Source organism: Rhinolophus ferrumequinum, chromosome 18, assembly GCF_004115265.2.
Source record: "Rhinolophus ferrumequinum isolate MPI-CBG mRhiFer1 chromosome 18, mRhiFer1_v1.p, whole genome shotgun sequence".
Taxonomy (NCBI): domain Eukaryota; kingdom Metazoa; phylum Chordata; class Mammalia; order Chiroptera; family Rhinolophidae; genus Rhinolophus; species Rhinolophus ferrumequinum.
Window position 1 is genome coordinate 56,773,492 of NC_046301.1, and position 12,991 is coordinate 56,786,482.

General features: G+C 45.4%; 1 protein-coding gene and 1 pseudogene across 1 annotated transcript; one reads left to right on the forward strand and one right to left on the reverse strand.

Annotated features, from left to right (window-relative positions):
* The first annotated feature begins 3,595 nt into the window (after positions 1 to 3,595).
* LOC117038518 (60S ribosomal protein L4-like) lies at positions 3,596 to 7,264 on the forward strand (annotated as a pseudogene).
* Positions 7,265 to 8,643: 1,379 nt separating this feature from the next.
* Positions 8,644 to 12,767, reverse strand: LOC117037980 (CD209 antigen-like protein 2). Its single transcript, XM_033134539.1, has 7 exons — positions 12,648 to 12,767; positions 12,458 to 12,544; positions 12,144 to 12,233; positions 11,664 to 11,750; positions 11,111 to 11,262; positions 10,259 to 10,371; positions 8,644 to 9,421 (listed from the first exon to the last, which is right to left on the reverse strand). The coding sequence occupies exons 1-7, from the start codon at positions 12,670 to 12,672 to the stop codon at positions 9,271 to 9,273; spliced, it is 705 nt and encodes a 234-aa protein (XP_032990430.1). The 5' UTR covers positions 12,673 to 12,767; the 3' UTR covers positions 8,644 to 9,270.
* Between the last annotated feature and the right edge of the window lie 224 nt (positions 12,768 to 12,991).

Consider the following 12,991-nt stretch of genomic DNA (forward strand, 5'->3'; position numbering starts at 1 on the left):
TCATCCAGATAGAAAATCAAGGACACAGCGACCTTAAATGACACCTTAAACCTGATGTATTTAAACTGATATTTTGAGAATATTTCACCCCAAAGAAGAAAAACATACATCCCTTTCAAGTGCACATGCAACATTTTCCAGGATAGACCACAGGTTAGGCCATAAAACATGCTTCCACAAATTTAAGAAGATTAAGATCATATCAAGCATCTTCTCTGATCACAATGGTATGGAACTAGAAATAAATTGCTAGAAGAAAATTGAAAACCCCACAAACATATACAGGCTAAATAACATGCTACTAAACATTGAAGGGGTTGAACAATAAGATCAAAGAAGGAATCAAAAGACATCTTGAGATGAATGAAAATAAAAATACAATAAACAAACTCTATGGGACACAGCCAAAGCATTTCTAAGAAGGAAGTTCATAGAAATACAGGCCTACCTTAAGAAACAAGAAAAATCTCAAATAAATAATCTAACTTTACACCTAAAAGAACTAGAAAAAGAAGAATAAACAAAGCCCAAAGAAAGTAGAAGGAAGGAAATATAAAGATCAGAGCAGAAATATGTCAATTAAGTTCGCGAACTAGTTGCAATGATTTTGCTAGCCATTTTTGATATCAGAGGGATTATTCATTATGAATTTCACTGACTGTACAAACAGTTAACCAACTACTATTTGGAAGTGCAGAAAAGGCTGCATAAAAAGTGAGACGACCTGAACTTTTCGTCAACAATTCATGGCTCTTGCATCACAACAATGCACCAGCTCACACGGCACTGTCTGTGAGGGAGTAAATAAACAAATCAATTGGAACACCCTCACTACTCACCTGATCTGGCCCCCAATGACTCCTTTCTTTACCCAAAGATAAAGGAAATATTTAGAGGAAGACATTTTGATGACATTCAAGACATCAAGCGTAATACAACGATGGCCATTCCAGAAAAGAGTTCCAAAAGTGCTTTGAAGGGTGCACTAGGCGCTGGCATCAATGCATAGCTACTTAAGGGGAGTACTTTGAAGGTGACCATAGTGATATTCAGCAATGAGATATACAGTACTTTTTCTAGGGTGATTTTGCAAACTTAATTATCCTACCTCATAAATGAAATAGAATCTAAAAAGATCAGTGAATCCAAGAGCTGGTTATTTGAAAAGATTTTTTTTTAAATGGATAAATCTTTAACCAGACTCATGAAGAAAAAAAACAGAGGATCAAAATAACTAAAATCAGAAATGAAAGAGAAGTGACAATTGCCACCACAAAAATACAAAGTATTACAAGAAAATACTACAAACAATTCTATGCCAACAAATTAGAGAATCTGTATGAAATGGATAAATTCCTAAAAACATACAGTCTTCCAAGACTGAATCAAGAAGAAACAAACAGGGCGGTCGGTGGTTCAGTTGGTTAGAGCACGAGCTCTGGGCAATGGGGCTGCCAGTTCGATTCCCACATGCACCAGCGAGCTGCGCCTTCCGCAACTAGAATGAAGTCAATGAGTTGCCACTAAGCTCCTGGATGGCCAGATGGCTCAGTTGGTTGGAGCGCGTGCTCTCAACCACAAGGTTGCCGGTTCAACTCCTCAATTCCTGCAAGGGATGGTGGGCTGCGCCTCCTGCAACTAACAATGGCAACTGGATCTGGAGCTGAGCTGCGCCCTCCACAACTAAGATTGAAAGGACAACAGGTTGACTTGGAAAAAATCCTGGAAGTACACACTGTTCCCCGATAAAGTCCTGTTTCCCTGCCCCCAATAAAATCTTGAAGAAGAAGAAGAAGGAGAAGGAGAAGGAGAAGGAGAAGAAGAAGAAGAAGAAACAGTTTGAACACACCAATAGCTACTAATGAAATAAAATCAATGTTCAAAAAATCTCAACAAACAAAAGTCCTGGACTTTTGGTTTCACAGGTGAATTTCATCAAACATTTAAAAAAGAATTAACACCTATTCTTCTCAAAGTATTCTTAAAAAAAATGAAGGGGAGAGAAGCCTCCCAAGGTAACTTTACCAGTCTAATATTACCCTAATTCCAAACCAGGCAAGGACGTTACAAAAGGTAGGAAGGAAGGAAGGAAAGTAGAAAAACTATAGGCCAATGTCTCTGATGAACACAGATGCAAAATATACTCAACATATCAGCAAACCAAATTCAACATTACATTAAAATATCATACACCATGATCAAGTGGGATTTATTCCTGGGGTGCAAGTTTGGATCAGTGTCTGCAAATCAATCAACATGATGCACCACATAAATGAAATGAAGGATAAAAATCATCTGATTATAACAATAGATGCAGAAAAAGTATTTGATAAAATCCAGCATCCATTTATGATAAAAATAAAAATAAAATAAAATAAAACCAAAAACCTCTCAGCAAAGTGGAAATAGAGAAAATAACTCAACATTATTAAGGTCATATATGACAAAGCCACAGCTAACATCATATTCAATGGTGAAAAGCTAAAGACGTTTTTCTTAAGATCAGGAGCAAGACCAGCATGTCCCCATTTACCACTTTTATTCAACATAGTATTGGAAGTCCTAGCCACAGCAATCAAACAAGAAAAAGAAATAAAAGTTATCCACATTGGAAAGGAAGAACTAAAACTATTATTATTGGCAGAAGACATGATAATACACAGAGAGAACCCCAAAGATTTCGCCAAAAAGCTATTAGAACTGATAAATGAATTCAGTAAGGCAGCAGGATACAAAATTAATATTAAGAAATTGACTGTATTTTTATACAGCAATAACAAACTATCTGAAAGAGAAATGAAAAAAAATCCATTTACAATTGCATAAAAAATAAAATACATAGAAATATATTTAACCAAGGAGGTAAAAGACGTGTACCTGGAAAACTACAAGACATCAAAGAAGATACAAATAAATGAAAGGATATACTGTCCTCATGGGTAGGAAGAATTAACATCGTTAAAATGCCCATACTGCATAAAGCAATCTACAGATTCAATGCAATCCCAATCAAAATACCAAAGGCAGTTTCCACTGAGCTAGAATAAATCATTGTAAAATTTATATGGAACCACAAAAGAACCTGAATAGCCAAAGAAACCTTGAGTAAGATGAACAACGTTGGAGGTATCACGTTACCTGATAAACTGTACTACAAAGCTATAGTAATCAAAACAGCATGGTACTGGCATAAAAAACAGACATGTAGGTCAATGGACAGAGTAGAGAACCTAGAAATAAACCCACTCCTATACAGTCAATTAATCTGTGACAAAGGAGGCAAGAATAAACAATGGGATAAAGACAGTCTGTTTAACAAACGGTGTTTGGAAAACTGGACAGATGCATGCAAAAGAATGAAATTGGATCACTTTCTTACACCATATACAAAAAGAAAAACCTAAAATGGATTAAAAACTTAAATATGAGACCCCAAACCATAACAGTCCTAGAAGAAAACATAGGCTGTAAATTGTTTGACATCACCCTTAGTAAAAAATTGTTGGATGTGTCTCCTATGGCAAGGGAAACAAAAGAAAAAATAAACAAATAGGATTTCATCAAACTAAAGAGTTTTTGTCCAGAGAGGGAAACCATGAACAAAACGAAAACACAGTCTACCGAATGGGAGAAGGTATTCGTCAATGAAACATTTAAAAGGTGTTAATATCGAAAATGTATCAAGAATTCGTACAACTTACCACACACACACAAAATCAAACAATCTGATTAAAAAATGGGCAAAGGACCTGAATAGACGTTTCTTCAAAGAGGACATACAGATGGCCAATAGACATATGAAAACATGCTCAATGTCACTAATCATCAGAGAAATGCAAATTAAAACCACAATGATCTATCACCTCACATCTGTCAGAATGACTGTCATCAGTAAATCAACAAGCAACAAGTGTTGGAGAAGCTGTGGAGAAAATGAAATTCTCATGCACTGTTGGTGGGATTGCAAATTGGTGCAGCCACTATAAAAAACAGTATGCAGATTCTTCAAAAAAAATAAGAATAGAATAACCATATGACCCATCAATCCCACTTCTGGGTATTTATCTGAAGAAATAAAAAACACAAATTTTATGACACTAAAAGGTATATGTACCTGTATGTTCATTGCACCATTACTCTCAGTAGCCAAAAACAGGAAGCCACCTAAGTGTCCATCGATAGACAAAAAAAGAAGAGATGGTATATAGGAGGTATGACAATTAAGTTCGCAAACTCATCCTAGAAAAAGTGCTACATACCTCATTGCTGAATATCACTATGGTCACCTTTGAAGCACTCCCCTTGGGAAGTTATGCACCTAAGTCAGCGCCTGGTCCATCATTCAAAGCAATTGTGGAAATCTTTTCTGGAATGGCCATCAGAGCTGTTGTCGTATTACCCTCGATTCCGGAATGTCATCAAAATGTCTTCCTTTCAATATTTCCTTTATCTTCAGGTAAAGAAAGAAGTCATGGGGACCAGATCAGGTGAGCAGGGAGGGTGTTCCAGTACAGTTATTTGTTTACTGGCTAAAAACTTCCTCACAGATGGTGCCATGTGAGCTGGTGCATTGTTGTGATGCAAGAGCCATGAATTGTTGGTGAAAAGTTCAAGTTGTCTAACTTTTTCACGCAGCTTTTCAGCACTTCCAAATAGTAAACTTGGTCAACTACTTGTCCAGTTAGTAGCAATTCATAATGAATAATCCCTCTGATATCAAAAAACATTAGGAACATTGTTGCAACAAGTTCGCAAACTTAATTGTCAGACATCATCCCTAGAGCCAAAGCTACCTTGGGGAGTGGAGGGAGCTGTCCAGCCTAGGGAGGCACCAGAAGGCTGCCGGCACCATGTCCCGGCCCAGAATTTGCCTCAGGGGAAATGAAAGGAGAAGGGTGGCTCCAGGCATGAGGCTGCCACAGACCTCTAACCTGGCCCTGGCCCATAAAAAGGAAGGGAGACCCTTTTGGGGTCAGTGGGAGCGTAGAATGGTGGGGAACAGGCGACCAGGGATGTTAAACCCATGTGATGAGTCTAGGAGGCATGGAGCACTATGAGGACTCCTGGAGACTTCTAATTCAGCCCGGAAAATCTGGGAAGACTTCCTGGAGGAGGTGATGCCTGGAGAAGTAGAATTATTCTGGAGGAGATGGGTGGATGAAAGAGTGTTCCCAACATGGTATTAACACATGTAAAGAGTGGGAGGGGAGAGGGAATGGGACTTTTCAGAAAAACTGAGAGGAATTCGCAGACAGCAGTCTGGGGCTGGGGTGTCAGCTGGGGCCAGATCATACAAGGACTTGAAGAGTGGGAACAAGGGGTTTGGACTAATGTGGGAAGAAGACAAAAGTCACAGGACTCAGCCCCAAGGCCAAGGCCACTTCGTGACTTCTATTTTCTCCAGAGACGGGAGGCTCACTACCCATCAGGGAACCCAGCTCAGTGCAAACGGAATGTTACACTTTGGTTGTTGCTGTTAATTTTGGATTTGCTGCTTTTATTATGGAAAAAATTATGCATGCAAAAAGGGAGGCAGGAAAAAAGCCCATGAAAACCCACATCTTCCAACCAGCTTTATCGAGGTTTGGCATCTTCACTTATGTCAGGTCCTCTTAAAAGTAAATAAGTCATGCCTTTTCCTGTGGGAGCCACGGGGTTCAGGGGAGCGTGGCGTCTCCTCTCCCCGCCAGGCATGTGCTTGTTCACTGATATTGGTGTATTCCGAAAAGGGGGAATCATCTGGCAAAAATGTCACTTTTCCTGTTGTGTTCAAGGCTCCCATTCTGCCAGATATTGTGAACTTTGTTCACACCAACTTGTACAAAAACAACAGGCAGCCCTGTGCTGTCAGTGAATTAGCAGGTCATCGAACCAGTGCTGAGTCGTGGGGTCCTGGCAGAGCTGTGGCTCAAATTCCCAGCGTTCGAAGCGGTGGGACTCAGCGTTCTGACTGGGGTGCCGTTGGCAATGTGTGTCATGGGGGCCGCATGTTTGCACCAACCACAACCTGGCGCCGTTGGCACCGCAGTGATCACAGCACAGAAGCGATGTGCCATCTGCTCTGCCTTGGCCGCCTCGGCCTTAACCTGCGCTGGTGATGTCTAAAGGTCATCGTATTGAGGAAGTTGCTGAACTTCCTTTGGTGGTTGAAGGTAAAGTTGAAGGCTACAGGAAGACCAAGGAGGCTGATTTGCTCCTTAAAAAGCTTAATACCTGGAATGACATCAAAAGGTCAATGCCGGGGTGGCCAGTTAGTTCAGTTAGTTAGAGCATGGTGCTGATAACACCAACGTTGCCAGTTCGATCCCCGCATGGGCCACTATGAGCTGCACCCTCCTTAAAAAATCCATCAGGGGCGGCTGGGTGGCTCAGTTGGTTGGAGCTCCATCTGTGAACAACAGGGTTGCTGGTTGGATTCCCACATGGGCCAGTGAGCTGCGCCCTCCGTAGCTGGATTGAGGGACAACTGCTTGGAGCTGATGGGCCCTGAAGAAACGCACTGTTCCCCAATATTCCCCAATAAAAATTTAAAATAAATAAATAAAAAGGTCTATGCATCTTAGGGAATGAGAGCTCTCAAGGGCAAAATGGGAAAACATTGTCGCTTCCAGAACAGGGTGCCTTGTGTCATCTATAATGAGGACAACTGCAAAGCCTTCAGAAACATCCCTGGAATTACTTGGCTTAATGTAAGCCAACTGAACACTTTGAAACTTGCTCCTGGTGGGCATGCGGGCCGTTTCTGCATTTGGGCTGAAAGTGCTTTCCACAACTTAGATGATCTGTGTGGCAGTTGGTGTAAAGCTGCCTCCCTCAAGAGTAACTACAACCTTCCCACGCAAAAGACACTCAGTACAGACATTAGCAGAATCTTGAAAATCCCAGAGATCCAAAGAGCCCATCAAGCACCACACAAGAGTCAGTGCAGAGTCCTGAAGAGAATCCACTGAAAAACCTGAGACTCATTTGGGTTGCCGCTAAACCCACATGCAAAGACCATGCACCGGCACCCATTCTTCACCAGGCCAAGAACCCCCAGCTCCAGGTGGATAAAGCAGCAGCAGTGCTAGAAGCCAAGTCAGATGAGGAGGGGGTTCCAGGCAAGAAGCCAGCGGTACGGAAGAAAGGGAAGAAGGCTGTTGGCGTTACGAAGCAGAAGAAGCCTTTGGTGGGACAAAAGGCTGCAGCTACCAGGAAACCAGCGGCTGAGAAGAAGCCGGCAGACAAGAAACCCACCACAGAAGAAGGGCAGCCTGCGGCCTAACCTTTACATTTCTTTATTCCATAAAGGTCAAATCACTTTGGACAGCTAATTTTGAATAAAAACCTGATCAAAGAGGGAGCGAAGCAAAAAAAGTCACTGAATCATAACAGATTGTGGAAACCCATGTACCCCTTCATGGTCTTATTTCTCTCCTCAGCCCCCAAGTCAACTGCCCTCCCAAACTTGGTATTTATCATATTAAAACATACTGTAACTATTGATAAAAGTGAACTGGCATCTTAAAATGCTTCACCATAGAAATGGGAGGACTATGGGTGCAGCTAGGCCCCTTGCTGTCTCTCTGGTCCTTACTTCCTGTTGGACTTTCTGGTAACTATGGGGGGCGTGTTATGCAGATATATAGAATAACCATCTTGGAACCGGGGTTATTTCTCCTTGGGCAGCTGGTTGGAGCCCTGGGTTGGAGGTGTGCATTCCTGCACGACAGTGGTGGGTTTTGTTTCTTTTTCTTTTCCCAAATAAACAGCTCTTTTGGTGGATTTTCTGGAGTTATTTTTGCCAGTCAACACTATGTATCCATTTAGACAATATATTGGGTTGTTTTGCACATCTGCAAGCTTGAAACAAATAGCACCACATGGTCTATATCCTTCCACAATTTGTTTTTGTTCCCTTCATGTTACAATTATGAGATATGTCTATTCAACACTAATTTTTCATTTAAAAAAAAAATAAACACAAGAAAAATGCTTAATAAGCAAAATCTGGGATAAAGCTTCCTTCATTTGATAAGTGGCCATTTCCAGGAACCCACAGAAGTGTCTGACTTACTAGTGAAGTCTCAGCACCAGAGCAGCTGCAGATTTAGTTCAATCACCAATAACAAGGAGTTACTCAATCACGCCTGTGCAATGAACCTTCACAGAAACTCCAAAGGACAGGATTTGAACCCCTTCTAAGTTGTGACTACTTGGAGATTAGGGGCTAGCGGCGCTCAGAGAGGGCACAGAAGCTCCACACCCTTCCCATACCTTTTCCTCCATATCTCTTCCATCTCGCTGTTCACGATCTATCCTTTTACAATAAACTGGTGATCTAGTAAGTAAAGTGTTTCCCTGAGTGCTGTGACCCACTATAGCCAATTCCTCAAACCCAAGGAGCGCGGCGGGCGTCATTGGAACCTCTGATTTCTAGCCAGTTGGTCAGAAGCCCAGGTGACAACCTGGACTTACAGTTGGTCTCTGAAGGGTGGGACAGTCTTGAGGGACCCAGCCCTTAACCTGTGGGATCTGCCGTTATCACCACAACCACGTGATCTTGTCAAGGCAGAGAGAGTAGATCAATGAAACACACGAGTCCCCATCGAGCCCCCATGGTATCCTTTATGTAGCTCTGTTAAAAAACAAAATTCAGTAGAGTAAATTGGCAGATTTCATTGCCTTTATTGAATGACTCGTGGATCCGGCAACATCACATCTGGCAAGTAGCAAGGAGCTTTGAGGAGCTGGACAAAATGCATGGTTTTTATAGACAGAAGGAGGGCGGGACAAGGAACTGAAAAGAGTGGATGATTCCAGGGAAGGTCACCTTCCCTTAGGGGAAGGCAGAGTCTTCTCAGGCACGTGACTTCACTAGCGCTGACCAGGAAGTTCCAGGTGGCCTGGTTAAAGCACACATTCCTGGGAGGGGCTGAAACTGCAAGGAAGTCTTGATTTGCTGACTTGGGGCTTAGCAATACTGACTCCATTTTGAGCCTATTGTACTTACTTTTCTTCGTCGTTTTTTTTTTTTTTTAAGAGCTCCAAGGTCTCTAGAACTACAGTCTCTGAGCCAAGGGGAACCTCGAAGCATCAGAGGATGGACATAGCTGAGCCCATAGAGGGTGAGGAATCTGACATAGAAGAGTCTCGGAGCTTTTGTAGACATCTCAGCATGCACAGACCAGGAGAAGGACCATGGGTGAACATGGCGTAAACATGGGTGAAATTCAGCAGATGCAGCAGAGGAGGGGTTGGGGTTGCAGGGGTGAGGACAGAAACCAGCCTTCAATCACCAGAGCAGGAAGCTGAGGGCTTTTTGCAGACCCAGAGATTGCTTCTTTCACACCCGCAGTCGTTCCAGCCGTCGCCCTTGAATTCCGCACAATCTTCATCCCCATGGCTGTTAGGTTCCCCTTCATTCCAATACTTGCTGAAGCTGCAAAGGCCGCCCAGACCGTTAGCCCTGATCCCACTGTGTTAACTGTGTTTCCAGCTTCCGTTAACCTGTTGCTTTCACATCTGCCCTGCACGCATATGACGGGCTTGCCTTGTTCTGGACAGCCCGATGACATGCCTGGGTCAACTCGCCTTGGCCTCCTGCCCCTACAATTTGAGCAGAAGCCCTTCTCCCTGGGACATGCTTTTCAAACATAAACCAACCAATCCAGAGCCCACACCCCCCGACCACCTTAGTTATCAGGCTCTCACACACAGGATCCTGCCCTGATCATCCCAGGGCCAGGGCCAGACAACTAGGGGCAGCCCCTATGCCCGAGAGTAACTGACATTTTTCAGACGAGCCAATCCTAAGCCCCCTCACACTGCCTTGCCCACTCGTTCCCTTGAAACCACAATAAAGACTCTTGCTCACAGTTCTTCCTCTCCCTCTTCTTCCTGACCAACCCTGGTGCTTCCCCGTGGGGCGCCCCTGCACCATGACCTGTGTTCCTTCTCTTAGAATCTGTGTCTGTAACAAACTATGTTTTCAATGGTAATCTGCTCGGTGAGCCTCACCATATCTCAGATAGTCTGCTAACATACACTATATTTTAAAACACCCACTCAGCCTGCAAGCTGCTCCTGCAGTTCTGATGGTGGAATCTGGGGCTCCTGGCATGCTATGGAGACAGGAGTATGTGGAGACCACCTCCCCCAACTCAGTGAAATTCCCAGACTCTTAAGCCCTCTCAGGCAGTGGGGGAGGATCCCCAGGTAAAGCTCACGTCAGGGTTCATTCCCACAGGACAGAGGGTCCCCTTTGCCTGAGACTTACCTGCTCAACAGGGTTGAGTTGTCCACCCAATGCCACGTCCCCTCATGTTTCAGGTCTGAGAGCCCTATCCAGGTACGGCTGTCATCCTTGGGAACCCGCAGCTGCAGGAATTTCTGGTGGATGGAGAGAAGTCAGGAGGGAGCTCGGCCCCCCACTTCCCAGGCTCAGCATCTCCCGATCCCTTGGCAGGAAGTCCTTCCTTCAGTCTGACCTTCAGCCTCTAGTTTGCCAGATCCTGAGCCCCTACGTGCACTCAGGATGTCTGAGTTTCCCTCACATCTGTATCCTATGAGCACAGCTGTTCTGACTTGCTGACATATGTGCATAACTGGTCTCTCATCACACACACTTGGTAACATGACATGGTTATGGGTTTTACGTGTGCTAAGTATGTCCACACTAATGTATTCATGCCTGGGTTTAATGTTCTGGAATCAGATCGAACCAGTTTGCGAGAGCTGCTCATGCACGTCTCTTTGCTGCTCCGCATTGAATGACATCAGCTTGAAATCAGCCATGGTGGAGAATTTACACCAGGGAAATTGGCAACCGATACAAATCAGGGCTTTTGCCCTCCCAAAGAGCTAATTGTTAAACATTTGCCAGCACACCACTGGGGTTTACGTATATTTTAGGTGTCCCCCAAAACACTCGCACATGTTCACATCTTGTTTGTATCTCCTTACATATTGCCTGGGATCTCTTCATTCATATCCTTCCCTACCCCACTATTCCAAGTGGAGTAAGCAGCTTCTCTCCCAGAGCATCCACTCTGATCATCTGGTCCCCAGTTGGCCAGTGGTCAGGTGCATGCTCCAGACCAAACCAGATCCCCCGAAAGGACAGGTGTACCTGCTCCTCTGCACTTTTGATCACCACGAGTTGAGCCTCCATGTCCTGGCAGGCAATGACGGACTGATGCCAGTTCTTCCTGGCACTGGAGAAGAAGTAACAGTTTCCGAGGAAGAAGATCCACTCACAAGGACACCGGCGGCATAAGCGAGCTGTTAGGAAAGGTGAGTCAGGGCTGGGACCCAGCTCCGGACGCCCCTAAACCTGTACCAGCCGACCCTAATCTTTAAGGGTCAGGTCCCTCCTTGACTCCACTTGCTATATGGACCATTCCCCTCTCCAATTCCCATGACTCCCTCTCAGCCCCCAGAGAATGTAGAAATACCGACCGTCATCACTCCCTGGCTGGGTGGAATAGGGGATTTAGAGCTCAGAACAATGGTTTAATTTAGTGCCTACTGTATGCCTGATCCCCTGAGAACACCAAGTGCCATCATCCTCGTTATTCTGTGTTCCTATTTCACAGATGAGGAAACTAAGGTTCAGATGCAAACAGAGTCACACCACATGGAGACCCTTCCAGGCCCTTGGCCCCTGGCTTCCAGCCACTCACCCAGGCCAGACTTCAGCTGGGTCAGTTCCTGGTAAGTCTCCTTCTGCTTCGAGTGCTCCGGCCCCTGGGGCCTGGGTATGTTGGAGACTATGCCAAGGGAAAAACAAACTGCAATTATTAAACACCTACTCTGTGTCATGTCCTACACTGGACCGTCGAGAACATTGTTTCTGAGGGTCAAGGTCTTGGTTAATCTTGTGAGAAGATGAGGAAATTTGATGTCCAGAGAAGTCCACACCAGGAGGACAGGTGGAGCCAGCACTCGTCCCTCTGCCCCTCTCCCCCTCTTCCCCTGCACCAGAGGTGGGAGGGGCTATGGAAGAGGCCACCAGAGAGCTGACCAGGGAAACCGACAGTGACTTGAGTTCTGGCTTTCAGCCCCACCTCCCTCCTGGATTGTCCCCCTCTCCCACCCAAGGCTACGTTCATAGCCAAAAGCCCCAACCCTGGGAGCCCCTGACCTCAGGGCCTGCCCCTGACCTTGAACAAGGATGGCCACCAGGAGTCCAGCGAAGAGTGTGAAAGAGAAAAGCAGCAGCACCAAGGGGATCTGGCCCGGTCCCAGACACCCTGAGGGAGAAAAGGATGGCAGTTCTAGCATGCCTGTGTCCCTCAGCCTGCCCCAGGGACATCCTGTCCCTTATCTTCCACCTCCAGCACCCAGGAGCCAGGGCCCCAGCCCCCACCTTCTCCAAGACCCAGGAGCCCAGGCCCTGAGCCTGCACTTCCCCAGGACCCAGGAATCTGGTGGTAGTCATCTGTCCCCTGGTCCCCGTCCCCTAATCCTCTTGTACCTGTGAAAGTCTTGAAACCAGGGGTCCGTTGGGATCCAAAGGCTTGAGGGAAGAGCCTGTTGCTGCTGATTATCTGCTCCTCCTCCTCTGAGTGGGCAGAGAACCAATTCAGAGCCTGGACAAGCTGAAACCAGACCTGGCCGTCCCCTTACCACCTGCCCTAGATCCCAGAGTCCCCACCCAGCCTCACCCAGGGAGCCCGGGTGCTGTGCCATCAGTTCCTTGGGCCACACACGTCCACCCACTGTCTCCAAATGCTTTGTCCAGGTCCCTGTGGACCACAGCTTTTATTTCCTAGCCTGGGAGGCTCACTCCCCACATCTACTTTCACTCAGGAAGGAAACAGGGAACTGGGCACTGACTCATAACCACAAAGGCAGAGGGTGGGGGCTTCTGTTGTGGAATGAGATGGGCTGGACCTTCCAGGAATGTGAGGGAAGTGCTGCTGGGGGGCTGGGGTCGGGTCGACAGCGAGAAGGACGGGTCCACTCATGCCGTGGCCAGCTGTGAGATGCTTTTGATGAAATCCAGTAA

What these genes read in the sequence shown, in the direction of transcription:
- LOC117037980 (XM_033134539.1), bottom strand. Translation starts at nt 12,672, where the DNA reads ATGGCACAGCACCCGGGCTCCCTGG. An exon ending in ACAGCACCCGGGCTCCCTGG is followed by an intron (nt 12,545 to 12,647) that starts GTGAGGCTGGGT and finishes CTGCCCACTCAG; the next exon opens with AGGAGGAGGAGCAGATAATC. An exon ending in CCAGCTGAAGTCTGGCCTGG is followed by an intron (nt 11,263 to 11,663) that starts GTGAGTGGCTGG and finishes CTTTCCTAACAG; the next exon opens with CTCGCTTATGCCGCCGGTGT.